Source organism: Lytechinus variegatus, chromosome 12 (assembly GCF_018143015.1).
Source record: "Lytechinus variegatus isolate NC3 chromosome 12, Lvar_3.0, whole genome shotgun sequence".
NCBI lineage: Eukaryota > Metazoa > Echinodermata > Echinoidea > Temnopleuroida > Toxopneustidae > Lytechinus > Lytechinus variegatus.
In genome coordinates, this window is record NC_054751.1 from 8,803,903 (window position 1) to 8,827,864 (window position 23,962).

Consider the following 23,962-nt stretch of genomic DNA (forward strand, 5'->3'; position numbering starts at 1 on the left):
AGCTAGCTGCCCGGCCGCCGGAGGAGGCTGGGCGCTGGCTGGCCGAGCTCTCGGCAGAGGCCGACGCGCACCATTAATCCTTTCTTCTCTCTTCGACTCCTCAGCTCTTGTCAAATTCATTACCCCGTTACCGGTACCGGTACCGTATCGGTACTGCAAAAAATTAACGCTTCCTTATTTCACTTGCCAGGTTCGTATTGCGCGCAAAGCGATTTGAAGCAAGCCACCATAAATTACGAAAGGCCCTTTGGAGATGAGGGGGGGGGGGGGGCGACAGGTGAGGAAGTTTACACAGAATAAGACTACAAAAATAGGAGTAGTTTACACAGAATTAATTTTCACTTAGACTACAAAAAAAGGAGTACCCCCGGTATAGTAACATGAAACCATTTCCAAACTCTTTCTGTTTCTCTTTCTTTCATTCTCTGTCTTATATGCATCAATATTGGTTATTCACGGGGGGGGGAGAATGGATTACAGCATGAAATTTTATTTACATGTAATCACTTTCATCTCAATATCATAATTTTTCATGGTATATACTAATAGAAATCTGTTAAAGTCTAGTTTGGTAAATCCCCTCCCCCAAAAAAAAACGCATGTCAATATTCACATTAATCATGGATTTGAATACTTATGCCCTGGCTAAAACAGGCGTGCTAAGGATATGAAGCAGAAATGTGTTTTATTGGATAGATTGATTTGATCAATTTCAATCATTACATAATATATTATAAAAGGATACCAGATAAAAATGAAATACCTGCACATTTTGGGGTTTGTTATAAAACTGTTCTAAAGCATGGAATAGGCAGAAAATTCCAGGATATAATTTTTGTTAAATCCATTATTCTGACGACCAACTAAGATTTATATGGTAGGCCTATGTATATTCTGAGAGCATAATCTGACCCAAAATAAGACTGATCAACGGGAATAAATATACCCCCCCCCCTTAAATTTAATTTCATTCGTTTCATTTATTTCCAGTTCTCATACAAACATATCAAAACAATCACTGGTGGATCCAGGAGGACACAGCCGGCCACTGCCCCCCCCCCCCTCAATTTTGTAAAGTGAAAATGCCATTAAAACAGAAATGTGCCCCACCCCCTTGAATGTGAAGACTTTTTTGTCAAATTTTTCCTCAGAAAAATGTGCCCCCCCCCCTTTGAAAAATCCTGGATCTGCCCCTGCAATCAATATACAACATATAAATATAAATACAAAGAATATGGGTAAGCTAGCAGAGGCCATTGGCCTTTTGTAGGCTGTGCTCCAATACCATAGTGAATAATACAAAATAAAGAGAGCTCTAGAAGAAGGGGGGGGGGTGTAATTGTTATGGGCAAATTTTGCACATAACTAGATACTTAAGATTCCTTCATGAGATTTTTTTATATACTTTCAAAATTTAACGAGTTAAAAAGAATTAATCTCTTCATTTGAAGGCTTCATGAAGGCACTGTTATGCTTTTCAAACAGGTAAAGAGTTCATGGTCCCAACATAAATATTTTTGCCATCTTTGGAAGAGATATCTGAACTGAAATTTAATATCTAATGAAATCTGAAATTGATTGCAATTTTATCAAAGGGGATAGAGATCGATTTTGTGATCCTGTGAGGATGACGAGATACCTCAATTCCTTGGATGAGTTGTTCTACCTGACTTACAGTATGTTTGAATTTAAAGTTCCATAGAAAAAAATATATGCATGAATGTGTCCAATGGACTGCATTGCTTGGACTACATTGCTTGGAGAATATGACATGGACTTATTTTCACTGTGAAACAGGTGGTCATTACAGAATTTCTAAACAGAAAACAGACTATATAATCATGTTTTAATGCACATGAATTTACACTTTGCACACAAACATTTTTAAATAATTGTATTCTTTTTAATCAAGCATTTCTCAAAATGAAAGTTCATCTTAATTTTTTTTTCCAATAAGGACAGAAATAAATTAGAAATATAACAGTTATTTTTGTATAAGTTTTGATTTGCAATATCACTGCTGCTCAAACACAAACAATTTGAATTCCCATTTTTTAATGATACAAGTATATTTGATTTGAATTGATTTACATATTTCAATAACAAAAGTATATACCAGAATGATCATTTTCTAACATTACATAAAAATAAGCATAATGATTAACATAGTATTGTTCTCAATCAAAAATTATACTTTAAAAACTTTCTCTTCTAATAAAAATGTTGAAACATGAAATTGTAAAATTACATCATAACCTGAAATGTGGGAGATTGTCATCTTATACTTGGAGATAGAAATTGATGGGAGGCCTCAAATAGGAAGGGGAGAGAAACCGAGACTGCAATGCAATGTACATGATTGGCCAATTTAGTTCATTTCAATTAATTTTGATATGGGCGACCAACATACTACTTTACACCACAAATATTGCACATTTTTTTCAGAGCATACTACTAATTCAGCAACTAAAACAACCTCTTAGAGCTAGAGGTTATTTCGGTATCATACTGATAATCCTTCTAATAATTCCTGAACTGAAAACATAACAAGAGGATACACATTCCATAAAATGACGGGGTGTCACTCGTTTGGGTCTTCAAATAACACAATCTTCTTTTGAATCATAGTTGGCTTCTTGGTGGTGTGGACAAGATTTTCAGTAAAGACTGCCTTACAATATTCTAGGACATGTTGCGATGTAACCCATTTCCCCATGTTATCCTACTACCAATTATTGATTCGCAGATGACTGCACTCTGGTACACTTTAGGGGGATGTTTCATGAAAGTTGTTATCTATGATAAGTTGCCATTATCTAACAGTGTAACAGACACCTATATTTCGGAGCCAATCAAAACCAAGTGAAATTGTCAAATGTTGATGAAATGCCTTCAAGATTGGATGCTTTTGTATATGGTGGTCATGCAGAATCTTATCAGGTAGTTGGACTGAGCCTAAGAAGCCCTGTTTAGACAGAGGACCCCATTTGCTGGCTGATGACCATCAAGAGAATAAGTGTCCTCCAAACATCACTTAATTAAGTCTGTTTTTAGCAGATCTTGGCGAATTGGAGGAGCTAGTCCCTACTGTAATTCCTCAAGGATCTATGTGTCATCTAGGCATCTGCGCTGGGGATGATCTTGTACATACAGCAGTACTCCAATCACCACAGGTCAGATCTAAAACATCTAGTCTATTCTGAAGAAAGAAATCAACCATCTTAGGAGTGTCTAGTGACCTCACATCGCCATGACCAAGTTGTCCATACTTTCCCCATCCCCAAGTGTAGAGTCTTTTATCAACTGTAATATAAGAACAATAGACTTGTTTATTACCATATTTTAAAAAATACATACTTTTTAAAGGTTTTTATTTTTGGGCCTGGATGCTTGCTTGAGGAATTCAAGCATAGCACCATCTAATGTATGCAAACTTGATTCCAACTTCCCAGTATAATAATTTATTTGTTACTAACAGGAGAAAGGAATCTATTGTTACTAGATTCCAAGGAAAAAAAACAAGCTGAAATTTGAATTACTTTAATAGTAAACATGTCTATTGAAAACACAACTACTCAAAAATATGATTGGGAAACAATAAGTTATTGGTTAATTGCAAACTAGAAGCTAAAATTTTAGTGCACGCAAAACAATCTCTGCATCAAATACTGGTACATATAATTTTTAAATTGCCATTTTTATGGACATCGTGTGTTCTGAAACTCCACATTCTTAATTGTAAATTTAACAGCAGAGCATTTAAACTGAATTTGTTATCAAACGTCATCATTCGCTTCAATTTAGCAAATTAGCAAAAGACAAATTGATTTATGTGTGCCAACTATAATTCACTTACAGGTAACTGCTGCAGTGTGTCTTGACCCACAGCTGACCTTTAGTACATTGACCCCTCCTGGGAGGTCGAGTATGGCAGGAACCATCTGAAAGGAAACCTTATCTGGCATCACATCATGACTGCTGCCCTCTTGTGTCAAGCCAAGCTGTCCAGACTCGTTCCACCCCCAGATATACAGATCTCCAATTGCTGGATTTAACAAGAAAATTAAATGTACATTTCAAGGAAGTTCTTCACCATGATTAATTGAAAATTGTAGAAAAAACAATGTTTCACAGTCGAGCACAAATATACAAGCTGCACTTGACAGTTAGTGTGTTTGGAAATTTATAATTCAAACTCGCTTCCTATCTGGTCTTGTCTGAACTGTCATGATGATGCACTTACTTTAAATTGTGTTTGTGACTTTTTGCATGCCATACCATGTTATAGAAAAGTCATTCACAGGCCTAATCGGGGAGATAATTCTGACTTAATTAGGATTTGCATATTTACCACTGATGGAAGTTGAATGCCATCCTCCTGCTCTAACAGTAACCATGGGAACACAAGCAATGGCTTCAATTAATTTAGGAACATCTTCCTTTCCTATGTCCCCATGTCCAAGCTGACCTCGGCTTCAAAAGAAAAAAAAGAAAAAAGAAATCATTCATTCAAATTATTTATATCCCTGTCATTTTTTATATGAATTTTATTCAAATTTTTATTTATAATTTATCACTTTTTGAGGTGAGGGAGGGGGAAGCATTTACTCAATTCAATTAAAAGAATACATGTACAATACTACAATATATTAAAATGAAAGTTCCTTGGCTGACCAGTATCAGCCAGAAAGGAAGATTAACCTTATAATTGCTGACCTTACAATATATCACATAAAAATTAACACACATGAATGTACCTAATTAAACTGAGAATTTGCTGTTCTTTGAACAATTATATGCACCAGATGAAAGAGAGTCAAGTGAAAGTTCATAGTATGTGTCTATGTCCCTAAGAACTTCAATGGGAGTTGGAACTATGTGAGAAAATTGGAGATTGAAATTGCACTTGTAGATTTTAGCTTTTACAGTGGTGGGTTTTATGAGAGTTTGATATTTAGACCCTAATCTCATGACCGTTCTAAAATTAGTTTACTGGAAACTAGTTTAATGTGTAATGAGAACGGTCAAAGTGGTCTTGTGGAAGCAATGATCTTCCAAACCGGTTTAGAAAACCACCTCGCAATGAAGTTTTCAAGATCATTTTGCCTTCTAAAACTGAGGACACAACCGTTCTTCGGGGAGCGATCTTCACACATATTGTGCGGAGAATGCCTATGCTGCGGTTTCAAATTAAGCGTGAAACCGAGAGTGTACCCATAGCAACAATATCACTTTCTGTGAAGTGGTTTTGAAAACCACTTACGGTGATCAAAAGGTAATGCTAGCAAAGCAATCTTTCAAACTGGTTTCATGAACCAGTTTCCAGTAAACTAGGTTTTAGGTTTGTAATGAGAACAGTGTCTTAATCAACTAAAAAGGGGGTACGTATAGTGCAATCACTGAACCAGATTGGTCCATGATACAAAATTTTGAGTTTTTATTAAGAATGTGAATGGTTATTCAGAGTACTATCAAATATATCTCTAACAACAAGTATGTCTTTGGCAGCAAAAGTTTGAATACATGTACCAACCTTCCTGTTCCGTAGGAATATGTCAGACCTTGAGAAGTAAGGAGTAAAGCATGCTCCTTTCCACATGCGATCTCCTGGACATCAAAAGGCTGTGTGAAGGGATGGAAGATATATGCTCTATCATGTTTTATAACTCTTCCAGGTTGGTGTTCTGGACCTATTTCAAATGGAAAAAAAAAATCAAAAACACATTTAAAATTAGAAACTCTGAATGCACACCGAGTTCCATTTTGAGAGAAGGGGCCCAGGATTGATCATTTTTCTTCAAGGTCATATGATATGCATACAACAAATTGTCGTGGTTCCTAAAATATCAGAATTTCATTTAACAAGTTTTTAAAAGCAAATAGTGTGAAAAGAGAGGTTTTAAAATGCATATTGAGTTGCAGTTGAATAATGATGACAATGATCATGTGATATTGATGATGATGAAGGTGATGATAATGATGAAGATGTCTGATGATGATAACAAAAAAAGATAATAATCTCCCAATGATGCCATAAAAAATTATCTTGATTCTCATAGACTAAATAGTAATCTCCCAACAAGGCCATGTCAAATATCTGTGGATTCTTATAGACTGAAGTTAACCAATGCCCCTTTCCACAACAGTGCCAATAACCCCTGAAAGGCAGGACAGTTGCCATACCTACCAAATGTTGCAAGGACATGCGAGTCCCCTGTTGAAAGATTCCTAAAGCCACACTGTTCTTTGGCCTTGGAACTTGAAAGAGTTTCATCCACGTCTCGGGAACATCCATCCGCACAAGTTGGGATAGACTCCTCTCTTTGAAAGTCTGGGACCCGATTGTTTGCATCATCACTCTTATTCTCCTGTTCTACTCTCACTTGTTGCCCTCTGCCTTGTGGAATCACAGTAGACCCAGAACACATCAATTTCACCTTGGTCGTCCCTGCTGCAGGATTGGCTGAAATTTCTCTCACATAGCAATCTCCAGAGTCATCTATGACGTAGATGTTGTCTCCATGGAGACAGAATTTTCTGGGTGAGGATGAGGCAATGCCATGAAGATCCTCTGAAAGATCAATGAACTTTCCCATCTCTCCATTTAGGCAACCAATCAAGAAACCTTTAAAGTGAAGAAAAAAACTCAGAATAGGCACTTCAAATATTTACAAAGTGGGCAAGTTTTTTTTTTAAAACGCTATGAGTAGAAACAAATCACTTGTACTGCCCGCACAGAAACGTTGTTAGCACCTACATGTATCAATGCGCTAACAGAGGCTCTGTTACAACTGGTATTACTTACCGATTGAAAAAAATGTTTTGACTTTATAATCAGAAAAATATGGCTGGGCTTACTGTTAGTGCTCTGTTTAGGCTAACAACGTTTCTGTGCGGCTGGCACTGGTCTACTGTGTATTTTTATATTAATAGCAGGAAGCTACAATTCAGGAACAGGTAAAATGAAAAAAAAAGTAAAACAGCAAAAATCAATGATTGCAAATTGTGTATTATTGCTTTTCATCATCATTATCATGATACGAGGTGAGGTAATCCTGTTGACCTTGATCTCTTCGTCTGAAATTATAGTCCTTCATCTCCATGCGATGTTTTATTATACTACAAAAACTTGCACACGTGGAGGGTAGAGACAATTTTGATCATAGAAGATTGAAACGCTCAGACCACCAGAACTTATCGTGTCTTGCCTTAAATACATTGATGGAGCCTGAATCAATAACTTCTTGGGGGAGGCTATTCTAGTCATTCACTACCCTGTTACTAAAAACGCATTTGCGTATGTCGAGTCTAGATCGCTCTTAAAATATTGTAACATGACCGTTTGTACACTTCCAAACTCAGTCTCCTATGCTCTCCTGTACTCAATCAAACTAAGCTCTCCTTTAATTAAACTAAAATTATTAAACTGAAGATAGGGTGAACACAAAATAAATTAGAAGTTGACAAGATGAAGTCCAGATCAGCACTGACTTTACTTTCCAATCTTATCTTCTGCCAATGTACCCACATTAGATAATCATAGAAATCAACCAATCAAATATAAGGAAAATGGTATGAACTATAAAATGAACTAACCCTATATAAAAATAAGAACCAATCAGAGAATAGAGAAGGGTGATCATGAGTTAAACTGAATCCTAATGAGAATTAAACAATAAGACCATGTGGAGTGGAAAGCTAATGGAAAACCAGGAAGCATGACTGAGGTGAAACTGAATGAATGAATGAAATGCAATGAACCTGTGTTGCTATGTGAGATGTATTGTGGAGATGGAATGAAAGATGAAATCATGACAATGTATGTGGATTGAGAGGATGGAAAGAAGGATGAGATGAGTTGGAATGGAAATAAACAAGTTGAATGTAAACAATAAAGTATGGAAAGCCAAATGTAAGAGTAAAGACTAAAATAGATAGACCCAGCAAAATTTACTGTTACAATATCTTTGCTGTATGACCTCGAAGATGAGCACTTGTCGATGGCAACAAAAAGTGACTCGAGTCCATCTTGACTATTCCTTTCAGAATTTTAAATACCATGATGACATCTCCTCTCCTTCTTCTATAGTACAGGGAGTGTAAGTTCAATACTTTTAATCTATTTGTGTAGGGGAGTTCTTTTATCTCCTGCACCATCTTAGTTGCTCTTTTCTGGACTTTCTCAATTTTATCTGAATCTTCTTTCCATCGCGTGTTCCACAAGATGTTGCCATACTCTAGTCTAGGTGTGGCCTAACCAATGTCTTAAACATAATCGGTAGGGTCCTTGTGTCCAGTTGAGAGAAAGTCCATCTGATAATACCAAGGAGCTTATAAGCTTTGTTTACTTCCATTGATACATGCTCATGAAATTTGAGTTCTGAGTCAATCAATACTCCCAGGTCCTTTTCTCTGGTGGATGAGGCAACTTCATCTCCATTCATGTGATATTTATCTTTCTTGTTATTTCTCCCGAGGTGAAGAACTGTACACTTATTCTGGTTGAAAGGAAGTTGCCATTTTTCAGCCCACATGGTAAGTTTGGATAGGTCTGCCTGTTAGGCCATGGATTCTCCATCATTCCCTACTGCTCTGGGGCCTGTTGCAGAAAGAGTTGCGTTTAAACGCAAGTCAAAAAATCAAACGCAAGTCCCAAATGCGCGCTGTTGATTGGTTGAAAATCAAGTTGCGCATGATTTTTAGAGTTGCGATCGATTGCAACTCTTTCTGCAACGGGCCCCAGTACATCTTTATGTCATCCGCAAAGAGTAAGATTCTGGAGTTTATGTCACTGGGCAAGTCATTAATAAAAATGACAAATAGGATGGGCCCGAGGATACTCCCTTGCGGTATGCCACTCTTGACATCTGTCCAAGATGATGTCACTCCATTTATAGCCACTCTTTGCTTTCTGCCTTTCAGGAAGGCACTAATCCAGGCAAGAAGAGGGTTCTCAATTCCATACGCTTTCAGCTTCAATAAAAGTCTTTCATGAGGTACTGCATCAAAAGCCTTCTTAAAGTCTAGATATAACACAATAATTGATTGTAAAAAATGAATAGTACCCTGCCTATATTATTAAATAGATAGTCCCCTGCCTATTATTAAATAGATATTAGAAGACAATAAAGACTGTCTTTAAAAACATTACAACTGTCAACCTCAAGGACTCAACACTAAGTTGCTAACATAATCACATTATTTAGCTTTTATTATTCACTGCTCCACTAGCATGTATTGTAATGTAATTGCAAACAAACTTTTTCACTCACTATCACTCAGACTCAGTCACAATACAATTACAATGAAGTAAAGAGAGGCAAATGGAAAATATAGGATTTAATAAAGGTCTACCTGAAGAAGAAAACAGTGTTGCATTCCAATGCATTACTACGCTATCTTTATCAAAGTTGTTGAAAGACCTCGTGTTAATTCGACTTGCTCTAGCTCCCTTACAAGAGTCATCAGCTTCTCCACGCATCGCTGACGGGGACTTCTCCCGTGTGCGACGGTTACTCGCCCGCTCCTCTTCTTGAACGTTGCAGTCGGTCAACTTCCGTTTCAAGCGAGAAATATCACATTCCAATTCCACTGGCACCATCAAGATCCTCTTGCCATTGCCTCGCAAAAGTTGACCAAAACCATTGAAACCGAAGACAAATACACCACTTCGTTCCATTTTGCAAATAAAGTAAATGTACACCGTATCATATTCGAGTTCATTAATACTGGTACCTGCGCAAATGCATGCATTCAGGAGTTGGCCAAAATTGGCTCCAGATTATCCGATTATTTTTCGTTGAATCAGTGCTATTCTGCCCTGAGCTACTGGAAATAAATAAATACGTAAAAGAATGACTATAATCAAAATACTATAATCTTCAGTTTTCAGAAGAACAGGATATATTAAACGAAAAAAAAATATGTATTTTTTTAGAGGAGTTAAAAAAATAATAATAACGACTTAAACAATTTTAGCTAGACGCACGTGTGAAAAGGGGAAATCCCCAACAATGTTATTCTCGATCTCTAACGGCTCCCTCCCCAACAGCGGTAAATTGTCAATTGGATCCGCCCACTTTCTCTAACCATTTCACCATTTAAAGGGAGAACCACTAGCGTACCTACGGGGGGGGGGGCAGTCTACCCTTCTGACAACCCATGCACATGACGTATCCCTGCCCTCCCTGACGAGCATGCATCCCGGCATGAATACCTTTATTGCCCCCCCCCCTGACGAGCTTGAAGACCTTTTTGTTGCTTGTCAACTTTTTTGGCGGACGGTTTTGCCCCTCCCCCCTGTGGAAAATCCTAGGTACGCCACTGGGGAGAACGAACCTACCAACTAATGTGCCCCCCCCCTGTAGGCCTACACTCTCATAGATATAGCCTAGATATCAAATGTGTGTTATGAATAACGTTGAAATAATCGCAGAGTATTTTCGCCTATAAATTCATTTGTTAAAGAAAGAAACAATCTATTTTGAGATGAAAATAGATAATGCGGTATAAGCATCTAGTTGCTATAAAAGGGGAGCTCCCCGGGAAGCTCACCCTGACGTAAAGTTTGTTTTGAAAACAAGAGAAAAATATTTGTTATGGTTTGAAGAAATCCATCAGAGAACACTTTTTAAAGTATTCAATTTGTGACGTCATATAAGGGAGCAAGCTCCTCCATATACTATATCATTCCTATATCATTTTCGTATATTCCAATAATGTAATGGGACACTAATTAATAAAAACATTTTTGCATGTGCGTGTGTGTGTTTTGCATGCTTTGTTTTGGCATATCTCTGTTTTTTTTTTGGGGGGGGGTGGTGGGGTTACATATCTGTAATTTATATCTTTTGCTTATACCATGCTCCTTCATTGTTTACATCTCAATTTATAGGGCCCCACTCACAATATCTGCTTTTTAGGGGTCCTAGAAAACCTTTCATATAGATGTATCTGTTCATTGATTTATACTTATTATGTGTTTTTTAAATAAATTTTACTTGAACTTGATATGAACTTTATCATAGAAGTGGCGAGAAATCGTGTGTCTGATTATGCACCCCCGTAAAAATAAAATGACTTCCATTTTTTTAATGGCACATTGGTGAATTAATACCACATGGCATATCGATTAGATGCTCGCGTTTGGGAGGTTACAAGGTCAGAATTTAAAAAAAAAATCATAACTCCGTTTATATTCTCTGAAATATTTTCTTCAAACCTTCACAATTATTCTGCTCTTATCAAAACCCTCCATTTTCTCAGAACTTTATTTCATAAATGTTTATGAAATTTTGTTTATATATAATACTCTGTTTTAATAAACGAATATGATATATTGTACATGCCTCAATATAAGTTCATTGTCATTATTTCGACCACTTTGCTTTGTTCTGTTGAAATTGAAATAAATTGAAATTGAATTGAATTGAATTGAACCTATCGTCAGAATAAGCCTACATTTTATTTGGCGTAGATCGTCTTATCACCTGTCGGTCTAATGATATTTCAATTTTCTCTCATTGCAATTCGTCTAATATTCATTTAATCTATTTACAATTTCGTCTGATATCAAATAAGTCTGATTGCCATTTCGTCTAAAATTGATTAACAGTGATTAACCGTTCGTGTTCGCGAGTATTTACTGGATATTACAAGCGGGGGAATCTAAACTGGGCGTTGTGGCGTGCGCCTGTAATCCAAGCTGTGGGGAAGTTACAAATTGATGCAGAGGTTCGAGGTTCGAGCCCTGGTCACGTCTTTCGGATGGTGACGTTAAAGGTCGGTCCAAAACGTAAATAATCATTTCTTGTTTGCTTTGCTTGTTTGCTTGAAATTTATTTCTGCGTTCCACATGTTCAACATAATACAAAATAATCAATTATTACATAGATTTTACATATATGTACATTTTAGACACACGTATCATTTACAATCTCTTTCTGAATATAAAAAAAGTATATGAAAAATATTATTTAACTAAATTTCAGAACGCAGGAGACCGTCGTCATGAGCGACCTGCTTGATGTTGACGATGGCCTCAATTGATACACGTCTGACAAAACACACAAACTACATTCTGATTGATACACGTCTGACAAAACACAAAACACACAAACTACATTATGTCGTGTCGCTGGAAGCATCACTGATATACTGCGTTTCAATACTGTATATCAAATATTAAAATAAACATAAAGAGATTTATATCATTCTCAAAGGAATTATCTTTTTACAGGCTTTTTACTCAAAGGATTCATATGATATGGCTGATGAGTTGTTTTTAACGTAATAACCGACCTTTTTTCATTAACCTTATTATTATTATAAGATCAATTTACAATCCGAAACTTGCAAGATGGCTAAAAAAAATCGCATGTATAATAATAATAATGATAATAATAATATTAATAATAGTAATAATAATAATAATGATATAATAATAATGATATTAATGTAATGATGATGATGATGATTATAATGATAATAATTAACTAATAATGATAATGATAGTATTGTACACATTAATTAATAAGGCAGTAATCACATTTAAAAAAAAATTATAATAATACAACAATCACAATTCAATATAAAACCACAGCCCAGGAATGACTTTAGACTTTCAGTTAAAAGGAAGGAAAATAAAGAAAATATAGGCAATAAAAATCAGTTGTTTTGCCCTGTATATAATATACAAGTATAGTATACCAGGAGTGTTTGTGTCATGTTTTCGGTGCACTCTCAATATATAGATGACTCGAAGTAAATCTGTTTAGATTAAACTCCCTCCGTCAGCGGTTGAATGGGATTTGAAGTTGGATTAAATTAATCTTATTATCCATATCGCAAGAGTGTATTCACCAACCTCTATCGAGCTAGCCTCCAGCCGAGGACCCTTTTATTATTTATCGATTTCGAGTATAAAACAGGCTTTTGAGAACGATTGATCGGGGGCAGCCTTACAGAGACTATCATTTCATCATGCAGGGACTGCATCTTGCTGCTGTTCAGTGGCGTAATGAGAGGGGGTCGGACATTGTACATATGGGCATTGGCGGCGGAAGCCAAAAAATTTAAGGGGTGTCCACCTGAATTTTTGGGATGGACACAGGTAAAAAATTGAACAAGCGCCACCAAAATTTTTTGACAAGCAAGCAAAAAAAAAAAAAAAGGTCATCAACCTAAATTTTAGGGGGGGGGCAACATACGTTTCAGGGGGGTCCACGTGACTTTAGGGGGGACGCTGGAAAAAATTGACAAGCAAAAAAAAAGGTTATCCCAAAAAAATTTAGGGGGGACACGTCCCCCCCCCCTGCTTCCGCCGCCTATGCATATGGGGCAACAAATAAAAAACCTGCGAGCGAAGCCTGCGAGTATTTTTTCTTCAAAATCGTGCTTAAATAAACATCTTTATCTTGATATATTTAGAAAGTGATATATCGTATTTCACCATTTACCTTTCACTTTCTCCTCTTTTTCTTGATCGTGGCCCCCGCCCAACCCCCCCCCCCCCCCCCCTCACCAGTACAATTGTAGATATTGTTGTTAATGTTGATTGAGCTTAAATACACCTACCATTATAATATGGATATTCACGCCTCGTGGATATTAAGATCTTACCCAAAATAAGCGTTGTGTTAAAATGTGCAATTGGTATAGATCGTGGAATGGCTATTACCGCAAGTTGTTCTATCTAATAGGGGATGTCCACCCAAACAAAGAGATGAATAAAATGAGAAAAGCAAATAAACAGCCAAAGCCCCAATTAAATTAAATGCTGCAAATCTCATCAAAATTTCTATAATCATGTTCAGGGAGGAAATTTTTTTAATGTCCTGCACTATAATGATCGAGAAAACGAATTAAACTAAATACAAAAGAAAGGATCAGTGCATGGCATTAACAATCTCCTAATTTGTCTATACGTACCGATCGACTATTCTCTTTTGCGAAATATATACCGAAACTTCAAAATATCAAAATGTTCGTCTTTTACATCTGACTTTGACAAAAGTTCAGTGTTTATAGCTTATTTTACTTTTCTTTTTATTCGAATTGACTATTTATTGAGCTGGACTTCCCCTTTAGATATTTTCTGGTCAATCTTGTTCTTTAATAAAATGTTGCAGCAGAACAAGCAAAGAGGCCTCGGTTAAAGGCTATTCATAACTCATGCTTGATCCATGGCTATGATTGACGAATGCTTTTATGAATTAAGGGGGCCCAGATAATTACCTGACAAGAAAAATATATACAGCAAGGGGGGTCCTTACTCTTCCAAAGGATACAAAATGTTGCCGTTTTTATGTGACAAGCAAGGGCCCCATCCCTACCCCCCCGGCTATCCCACTTAGGTTACATTAATCTCGGACCTCTATAATTGGCGGTAAAATTTTATGATCATAATTAAGTCATTTATATTTTCCTCCGGTTGTTGTTAAAATTTATATACATGTCATCATTCAGTATAGTACGACTACAATCATTATCAGTTACATTATCATCAACATTATCCTATTATTGATATTATTATTATTATCATAATTATTATCATCATTATTACTATAGTGTAGTAGTATAGTAGTAGTAGCAGCAGTAGTAGAAGTAGTGTAATTTATTTTTTCCTCCAACAAAGTAAATACCTGGTTCAGTTCATCTCGGAAAATATTTAGTCATTGGAAGTAGTAATTATGATATGGTCAAGATCCTTAGCATCAAATTTAGAAGAAAATCAAAATATTTGGGACTTAAAAAAGGTTAACTAAATAACTATGGCAATTGCCTTCTCTCTGAGTTACAAGGGCAGTAGTATTTTTAAGGGCAAATCTTATGCACACTGCTTTAAAACATTTAGGACCAGATTAATGTACATGTAGTAGTAGCAGCAGTAGAAGTAGCAATAGCAATGATTGTAGAATTACTTCTACTACTACTACTACTACTACTACTACTACTACTACTACTACTACTACTACTACTACTACTACTACTACTACTACTACTACTACTACTACTACTACTACTACTACTACTACTACAACTACTACTAGTAGTAGTAGTAGTAGTAGTAGTAGTAGTAGTAGTAGTAGTAGTAGTAGTAGTAGTAGTAGTAGTAGTAGTAGTAGCAGCAGCAGCACGGCAGCAGCAGCAGTAGTAGAAGTAGTATAGTAGTAGTAGTAGTAGTAGTAGTAGTAGTAGTAGTAGTAGCAGCAGTAGAAGTAGTATAGTAGTAGTAGTAGTAGTAGTAGTAGTAGTAGTAGTAGTAGTAGTAGTAGTAGTAGTAGTAGTAGTAGTAGTAGTAGTAGTAGTAGTAGTAGTAGTAGTAGTAGTAGTAGTAGTAGTAGTAGTAGTAGTAGTAGTAGTAGAGATATGATAGCGTTAAGAGTACGTCGTCCAACCATGACATTTTTTTTCCTGATATACGCAAAAACAAAACACAACAAAACAAACGGAATGTTAAATCATATAGGATTTATTTTGAAGAACCAGTCAAGAAAACGGAAGTGAATTTACGTTCTCATTCCCAAACCGTACACCCTTGCCCCCAAACAAAATGTTGACAAGCAACAAAATTAAAATATTAAAGAAAAACATCAACAACTCCATGAACTATAGTTATGTCCCGAGTCATGTATTCTGCAACAAACCCTTCTAGCCGTGTGTCCATCCCGCGGATCCTCGCGTGCACTTACGAGAGAGATTTATATTAAAAAAAAATCCCCATGGATTTACCGTTCAAATCCTCTTAGATTAAGACTTTCCCCTAAAGTTTGGTTTGAATTAGGAGGATTTATGGTTATTATAGGATTTATTTCGAAAATCTTTTAATTCCACTAGGATCTATAACCAACCTAACGAGATTGGATTCCAGATCCACGGCGATCGGATTTCCCCCTATGAATTAAGGTCAAAACAATATGTGAATAAATCATTTCTGATTTAGATTTTGTGTAGCATATGGAGTTGGGTTATTTTTAATATGCAAGTACGAGTTCAAATAACAGTCAGATGTGGAAATCTCCCAATTTTTAACAATTTGATTGTAATGTTATATTGAAGATGAATTTGAAATAAAAGTCTTGATATTCTAGATCAGGATGTCAGCGACTTCAATATAAGTCTAAAATATTTACCCAGAATCCGGGCAGTACTTCTAAATATTCTAAATATTTCATCTTTTTGAAAACTGAATTCTTGGTAGGGGTATTGAATAGAAAAAGACTGAAGGAAAACACCATCATTTGTGTGGGTGTGTCTTGTTGTTTGTTTGTTTTTGTTTTTACAGACGTGTATCTGTCAGATAATGATAAATTACTTCCTAGACCAATCTTTAACGTTGCCATGTTTTTTTTACACATGAAGGTGCAATAAATGAAATGAAATGAACGTGACCATTCAGGGCTCGAACCTCAAACTTAATTCTGCATCAGTAATAAACTCATTAAAAAAACACCCTACGGTATATATATAGCTTGGATTGCAGGGACATGTCACAACTGAGTATTGTGCAGATGTTGAAAAATTTTAAAGGACAAGTCCAACCCAACAAATAGTTGATTTGAATAAAAGGAGAAAAATCCAACAAGCATAACACTTAACATTTCATCAAAATCGGATGTAAAATAAGAAAGTTATGGCATTTTAGAGTTTCACTTATTTTCACAAAACAGTTATTTATGCACATTCCGGTCGGTATGCGAATGAGGAGACTGATGATATAATCCACTCACTATTTGGTTTGTATTTTATTATATGAAATATTCTAATTTTCTCCTCAATGTCAAGTGAAACAACGATAAATTCCTCCCGGGACATGTGGAATTACCATTGTTTAATACTATTTTGAAACAGAGGGTCGAATCCCAGCCATGGCGTAATTTCCTTCAGCAAGAAACTGATCCACAATGTGCTGCACTCAACCCAGGTGAGGTAAATGGGTACCGGTAGGAAGTAATTCCTTTAAAAGCTGTGTGCGCTATGAACGCCTAGCTTAGCCGGGTAATATAGGAGCGCTTTGAGTACCTAACAATGTGGATATGTGCGCAATATAAATACCCTATATTATTATTAGTATTATTATTTAGTCATGTTGGTCCTTATTGTCAAATCTGTAACAATACAAAAACAAAAGAAATAGTGAGTGAGGGACATCATCGTCTGTCTCATTTGCATGTCACTGAGTTGGGCATAATTGTTTTGTGAAAAAGCGAAACTTTAAAATCTTATAACATTTTTTATTTAACATCCGATTTTGATGACATTTTAAGCGTTATGCTAGTTTGATTTTTCTGGGATGGACTAGACGTTTAATAACCATGCTGAACTTTTTAAAAAGTTGAACATGGTTGTTAAATCTGTGATTTAAATCACTAAATGCTAGATATTGAGCATTGCTGCTTACATTTTTAAATATTTTGTTTAAGATGTATGAATAAGAAACTGATCATTTCTCATTGTAGATATCAAAGGTTGTATGCAGCGTTTTCTATGTGTATACTCCCCCTCCTCTCCCATATTTCCGCCCCCTCCCTAGTCTGTCTTTTTCTCTCCACCTTTCACTCTCTTTCCATCTCTCTCTGCATGCCCCCCTCTCTCCTTTCCTTTTCTCTCTCTCTCACGCTCCTTCCCATCACTCTCTCCTATCATTTGCTCTCTCTCCCCCTCTCTTCTTATATCATCGCACACACATTGAAGAATAATACCCCACACTCACACACCAAGTGAAATTCTAATTTATCATAATATCTGACTTTGTGTGCCACAATCAAAAAGAAAAGAGCAAACTTATAAGCGATTTTTATTCATATTTATATTCATTTTTTTTATTAAACTATTCTGTCATAATACTTTGCAATAATTACTTCAATCATAATCTAAACTTCGTGTCAGCCGTGCATGTAGTTTAGTTGGTGTAGAGAAGAAGGTTTGGTGAGAGCCATCCCCTGTTGCTAACCTTACCGCTGGTGGCGCTGTTGAGGATTGAACTGTAGACGGACGATGGTGACATGCTTGGGCTGGCGGCAAGGACAAGAGCAGCAACTCCTGGGAAAAAAAATAACCAAAAAATAATTGAGGTGAGTGATGTGATCGTATTATGCAATGGATATTCATTGAAAAGAAATCCCAAAGAAAGTAATCTTTAAGAAGTAAATTGTTCAAGCAATATAATTTCGAGATAAAATGCTCTGGGTTGATGTGAGGTCGAAATATTAAAACTTCTTCTCTTCTTTCCCATAATTCAGTTTTTCTTTTTCGGTAATTTTCCTCTCAATCATATCAGTGTATGCAATTAAAAACACCCCTCAAAACACAAAAATGGAATATGATGGGGCTGGAGTTTTTGTTATTCAATGGCCATGATGACTGATTTGCCGTGGTGCTATTTCAGAATATTTTGGTATCTCAGGGTCCCCACACACAAGAGCTTCTTCGTCCTCTACATTATAGATTGTTAATGCATTTAGAGTAGACAGTCGACTTACCTGAGACGTGTGGGCAGGCCATGGAGGTACCGCTGATGGTGCTGACAGCACTGTCAGATCCCTTCCAGGCAGAGGTGATGTCAACTCCAGGGGCAAAGATGTTCAGGCAGGAGCCATAGTTGGAGAAGTAGGCACGGGCATCAGTATCATCGGTGGCACCGACGGTCACGGCCTAGAGTTGAAAACAGTGAGACATTTACTTGAAAGAAACTGCGTCATTCGCTATTCCGTAATGGTTACGTTGAAGCTAGCATTTAATAAACTGTCTGGCAGCTATAGATATGCTGGAGATGATCAGTATACAATTCGAATAATTTTTTTTATTTAATATACACAGGTAGCTTGAAAGGGAAAGCATCGGATCATAGTTCTTCTGGCTCTTTTATTCTTTACAGGCTAAAACTCTAAGGGGTGACATTTTTTTTAAATTGACAAAAACATAATTATACGAAGCAATTTCTAACCCTGGATAATAACGAGATGAAACAGCTAGGATATCCTCCAAAAAGACTGAATGAAAGCATGCTAAACATGGAACAAAGAATCCTTTCTTCAATGATCTTTGAACATGGTTAAGTACTTACATATCCAGACCTGGCTGGGGAGGATCCGCAAGCATCCTCATCGCTGTTACCAGCGGCGACGGAGACAGTGAAGCCAGCATCGTACATGCGCCTGACAGCAGCATCGGTGGTGGTTGAGGCACCACCTCCAAGAGACATGGAGACAACTCCTGGGCGACGACCGTTAGAGACAACCCAATCCATACCTGCAACGACAATTTGAAACATGCAAAAGGTTAAATAAAACTAATGTCAGGCGTTCGGTCGACTTACAAAATTGGTCAGGCTGATGTGCAAGGTATAGCTCAAAAACTACATCAATAATGCATTTTTTTTATATTTTAAATAGGTTAATTAGGTGAAGACATTGCTAAAAAAAATGCATGAAGAGACTTGCTCATCAGAAATGAGCAATAAATTTTCGTCTTCGGAATATGCCATTTCGGTTAGAATTTCAAGACCATTTATAAAGATAATTCAGTCGACAACCAAATCTGTATTCAGCTTTTATTTTCATAATTATTGCTGATATCTAGATATGAAAGGGGTTTACCCTAAACAAGTTCAATGGTTCAATGGTTCATTGTAATAATTTAACACCCCAACATTTATATGACGTAATAATGACGTAGGAATAGAATTACCGTCGATGACTCCAGAGTTTGATCCAGATCCAAGACATCCGAGAACACGGATTCCGTAGATGTTGGAACTCTTGGCGACTCCGTAGTCGGTTCCAGCAACGGTTCCTGCACAGTGGGTACCGTGACCGTTGCAGTCAACTCCCTATAAGATTGGGGGGAGAACAAAAGTTTTGATACTGTCTGATACTGTGATCTTATTGACAAACCATATTCCTGCTTATCTAATACTTCCAGAACAGAAATGACGAAAACCCACGATACAGGATTCGCTTCGGCCACTTGGGCCGATGAGCGATTTTGTCATGGTGCCATTTAGGTACTTTGGTATTTATTGCCAACCATAGCTCTAGTTTAAGAAATTGAAAACCATTCTTTCAGGGGATCCTGTGAAAAATGCCACAATGGGAAATATCTCCTTTGATAATAATATAATAATAATCCGCTTTTATAAAGCGTTTACATCGGAACGATGTGTCTATAAGCGCTTTGCAGATATATTATCACCCCGGTCATTGGATTCAATCAGTCATTCCCGCACACAACGTGTGCACATCCTCCACTCCCTGGGGAGTATTCCAGTCAGTCGCAAGCGAGGTGCACACAGTACTGGACAAGCTACAATGACTTTCACATCCTACCAGATAACCATTTAGCACCTGGGTCGAGAGTGGCAAAATGTGGATTAACGCCTAGCCAAAGGACGCCAGTCCGCGGTGGAATTCGAACACACGACCCTCTGTTTAAAGGCGAGAGTCAGAGCCACTACACCACGGCTCCTCCTTTAAATTGCATGATAAACGCTTCAAGTGCGTCATGGAATAGGAACACTATTACTGCATCATGGAAATGAACTTACGTTGTTGTTGCCGATGGCATCGTAAGCAGCGACAGCACGGCCTCCGAAGTCGTTGTGAGTGGGCCATACGCCGGTATCGATCACGTACACATTAACACCAGCACCAGAGTCTGTAAATGAATCGAGGCGATCATTTGTCAACTTGATTATATATCTCTTGAAATTTTGCATCAATGTCTGTCTCACTTATCATTTTCAAAAGTATTGCCGCCAATGGAGCATGAATGCAACCCTGGCTTAATAGGTAAGTCTTCTCATCTCAGTAATGAAATTTTATATTCGGGGGAAGATCTGTACATTATTTTATATATATTTATATTTGGGGAATTTAGGAATAATGATTATATTTTGAAATTGGGGAATTGGGAATAATGAAGCTCCAAGCTTATCAAATCGTATGCATCCATATTTCGATCCGTATGTTTGAAAAGTAATCTTTTATTAGCGCTCTTTGTTATCTTGACCCAAACGTCCACCTCACCTCTTCACTGATATCCTCAAAACAGATCAAAATGGTCAAATGAAGCTGTTACAAAAAATATAATAACAATAGTAAACTAATCGTATTTTTTATTTTGTCTGAATCTTACTCATTGGGTTGAAGGAGCCATCGAGAGGAAGATTCCTCTGGTCAATACGGTCAAGACCCCATGAAGCGACGGCCTGAGTACGGACGACACCATCCTCCTCAACGTGTACGACTCCATCGAACCTGCGGAGCTGTAACACCATACAAAGATTCGGAGGGGTTAAGGTCTAAACATTCTAAAAGAGTTTTATCAATCATTTGGGTTTTAGAATTGCATTGGGCAATAATTCTTCATCTAGACATTGGTTGTTCCTTAGTATTTGCCTCTTTGGAGGTCAAAACGTGAGAGGGACATTATGCGGAACAGATGAAGTACCATCCATTGGAATGGCGAGTTTAACTTTGTGTTAATGGTTCAGATATTTGGCGAAGCGAAATGTATGGACAAGTTAGGCTTATTCGATTTCAAAATGAACAAACCACTGACAGGTTATTCCTGTTGGTCAAGAGAAGAAGTGACTCAATGATCAAATTCAAATGTGACTAAAATTGTACCCTGATAATGCAATTTTGACAGCGATGTTGCAAGCCAAGACTGAACCATAATAACTTAATTTGGTGAGGGACATTGCATTGTTGATTTTTAAGTTTAAGATAATACTTACGAACTCGACGGCATCCTCGCTGAGCTCAAGGGAAAGGGTCTTCATGTTCTTGAAAGTCTTGAGGATCTTGGCGAGCCTGAAACGGCGGGTTGAGAAAGCTGAAGAAAGACGGGCACCGAACTCACTCACGTCGACGTTGTCCTAATATAGTATTCGCATACATTTAAAATGAAGTATGTTAAAGTGTACATACATCATTCACATCTTTGCTTTAGTCACAATAGGCCTCTTGTTGAAATAATGAGGGGGGGGGGGTGATATAATACACCCCCATGAATAGATTTGATGCTCCAATCTACGCCAATTGAAGGTTCTAACAAAGTTCTTCAAATTTGGTATACAAGATATTGACGACACGACTGTGGATTTTCATAGGGTGTCATCAAATATCATTTGGACATTTCATTTGAAATTTAATGAATTAATAAAGCACTGTATTTAAGCAAAATTGAATTTGAAATAACATTGTTTTATTTTGTGAAAATGTGGCGTAATTTTGTTAATTTTCTCCAGCATACAATATTAGAGACGACATTAAAAAATGTATCATTCTTTTTTTAAATAAATATTTATGCTCTTATGGGATGTTTGAAATCTTTAGAAGACATTTAGAAACATCAACAGAAAATATAAGAATGAAAATGCAAACTTACGTCGATCATGACAAGGTACTTGTCCTTGATGCTCTCCTTAGCACGCTGAAGAGGAGCGATGCCATAGGCAACAGCCAAAAGGGCGGTAAATACAATCAATCCACGCATGGTCTGATGGAAGAAACATTGAAAAAAAATATCTCGAATTTACTGCACTAATTGAAAGTGGAAAATGAAAATAAATCATGCCGACAAAGAATTTTCACATTAAACATAGTTTTGCATTAAACCTTGATTGTTGAAATGAATTATACTCTTCCTGTGAAAATTAAAGGCTATAAATCTTCAGAAAATAAATTATATTTTACAACGAGTTGATATTGAGCATCGCTGATTAAACGGTTCCCTTCCTGGAAGTTTTCCTATTAGTTTTCGGACAATGATTGACAATCATCCAAAAATAACAAAACAGGCTGGTTCTCTCGTTTCTTTGAGCGTTGGCCTATTCATATTCTTATGAACTTCGATCTAATCGGTTCTTTTCTGCAAAATATCAAACTATTGTCTGCTTAGAAGTGACGTGAAATTGAAAAGCCCTCAAAAAGCCTTCAATATAGAGCAAACGAAGAGAATAAACTCACTGTCGTTGTCTAATGGTACTCTTGTTTGGAAACTGGAACCAATGTTAGATCCAGGTACTGCCATCGTCTTATATAGATGCCCCGGATCAATGGTGTCTTATCGGGAAAGCTGTGTGTACGTCATCAAAGGATTATCATAAGAACATACAGATATCAATAAGATGATTATGGTATTAGGTGGTGTCTTCCTTACGCAATTGCACGTGAAATATTAATTGATAGACCCAGCTCTTCACATGAATGAGAAGCTAGCAAAAAAAATCATTAGTAACACTTATTATAAGTTTCTTTTTAATCTGCAAATTTATCTTAAATAGCATTTTTATTTGCTGTTGTTTCATTTTTTTTTCGCTTTCCGATGCTTTGTAATTAATTAAAAGCATAGCTCACATCGGTACGTTCGGTTATGAATACTTTATATTTATAATTTTTATAATGTGAATATTCTTAAATGTACATTTTAAGACTTTGATCATTGCTCCCCCCCCCAAAAAAAAGTTTCTCTTTACTTAGCAAATGAATGGACAACCGATATTGCTCCTACAACGGCTGATTGACGGTTGATATCATGGGTGAATAATGCATAACAATAATCTTTTAATATATTATGCAAATGTGCCCTTACACCCCACATTCTGACATCCAAAATAGTAGACGGAAGCAGGGCATTTACAAAGACACAACAGGTGGCTTGTACTACATGTACTTATCTAAATATGTAAATACAGAGAGACACGGAAAGAGAGAGAGGGGGGGGGGTAGAGTGAGAAAAATATACCTATTATTTCATGTTTTATTATAGACCTATTGTAATAATATTTTATTGTATAGTATATGCATTATATTATATCATATTATATTATATCATATTATATTATATCATATTATATCATAACATATTTTATCATATCACATTACATTATATCACAAAACGTGACAAATAATATACAGAAAACGTAAAATAATTATTGGTTTATAATCTGAAACAG

General features: G+C 36.5%; 2 protein-coding genes across 2 annotated transcripts; both read right to left on the reverse strand.

Annotated features, from left to right (window-relative positions):
- Positions 1-2,518: 2,518 nt before the first annotated feature.
- On the reverse strand, positions 2,519-9,756 carry LOC121425654. Its single transcript, XM_041621797.1, has 6 exons — positions 9,355-9,756; positions 6,188-6,625; positions 5,534-5,690; positions 4,352-4,473; positions 3,857-4,045; positions 2,519-3,303 (listed from the first exon to the last, which is right to left on the reverse strand). Exons 1-6 carry the CDS (start codon positions 9,677-9,679, stop codon positions 3,113-3,115), a joined length of 1,422 nt encoding a protein of 473 aa, XP_041477731.1. The 5' UTR covers positions 9,680-9,756; the 3' UTR covers positions 2,519-3,112.
- An 8,077-nt stretch (positions 9,757-17,833) lies between these two features.
- On the reverse strand, positions 17,834-23,079 carry LOC121425449 (aqualysin-1-like). Its single transcript, XM_041621506.1, has 9 exons — positions 22,974-23,079; positions 22,393-22,503; positions 21,740-21,880; positions 21,136-21,265; positions 20,546-20,655; positions 19,690-19,831; positions 19,067-19,251; positions 18,483-18,654; positions 17,834-18,042 (listed from the first exon to the last, which is right to left on the reverse strand). Exons 2-9 carry the CDS (start codon positions 22,498-22,500, stop codon positions 17,903-17,905), a joined length of 1,128 nt encoding a protein of 375 aa, XP_041477440.1. The 5' UTR covers positions 22,501-22,503; positions 22,974-23,079; the 3' UTR covers positions 17,834-17,902.
- Positions 23,080-23,962: the final 883 nt, after the last annotated feature.

What these genes read in the sequence shown, in the direction of transcription:
- LOC121425654 (XM_041621797.1), bottom strand. Translation starts at nt 9,679, where the DNA reads ATGGAACGAAGTGGTGTATTTGTCTTCGGTTTCAATGGTTTTGGTCAA. An exon ending in TATTCCTACGGAACAGGAAG is followed by an intron (nt 4,474 to 5,533) that starts GTTGGTACATGT and finishes TTTCTTTTGAAG; the next exon opens with CCGAGGTCAGCTTGGACATG. An exon ending in ACACACTGCAGCAGTTACCT is followed by an intron (nt 3,304 to 3,856) that starts GTAAGTGAATTA and finishes CTTATATTACAG; the next exon opens with TTGATAAAAGACTCTACACT.
- LOC121425449 (XM_041621506.1), bottom strand. Translation starts at nt 22,500, where the DNA reads ATGCGTGGATTGATTGTATTTACCGCCCTTTTGGCTGTTGCCTATGGC. An exon ending in AGTACCTTGTCATGATCGAC is followed by an intron (nt 21,881 to 22,392) that starts GTAAGTTTGCAT and finishes ATACTATATTAG; the next exon opens with GACAACGTCGACGTGAGTGA. An exon ending in AAACTCTGGAGTCATCGACG is followed by an intron (nt 19,252 to 19,689) that starts GTAATTCTATTC and finishes TTGTCGTTGCAG; the next exon opens with GTATGGATTGGGTTGTCTCT.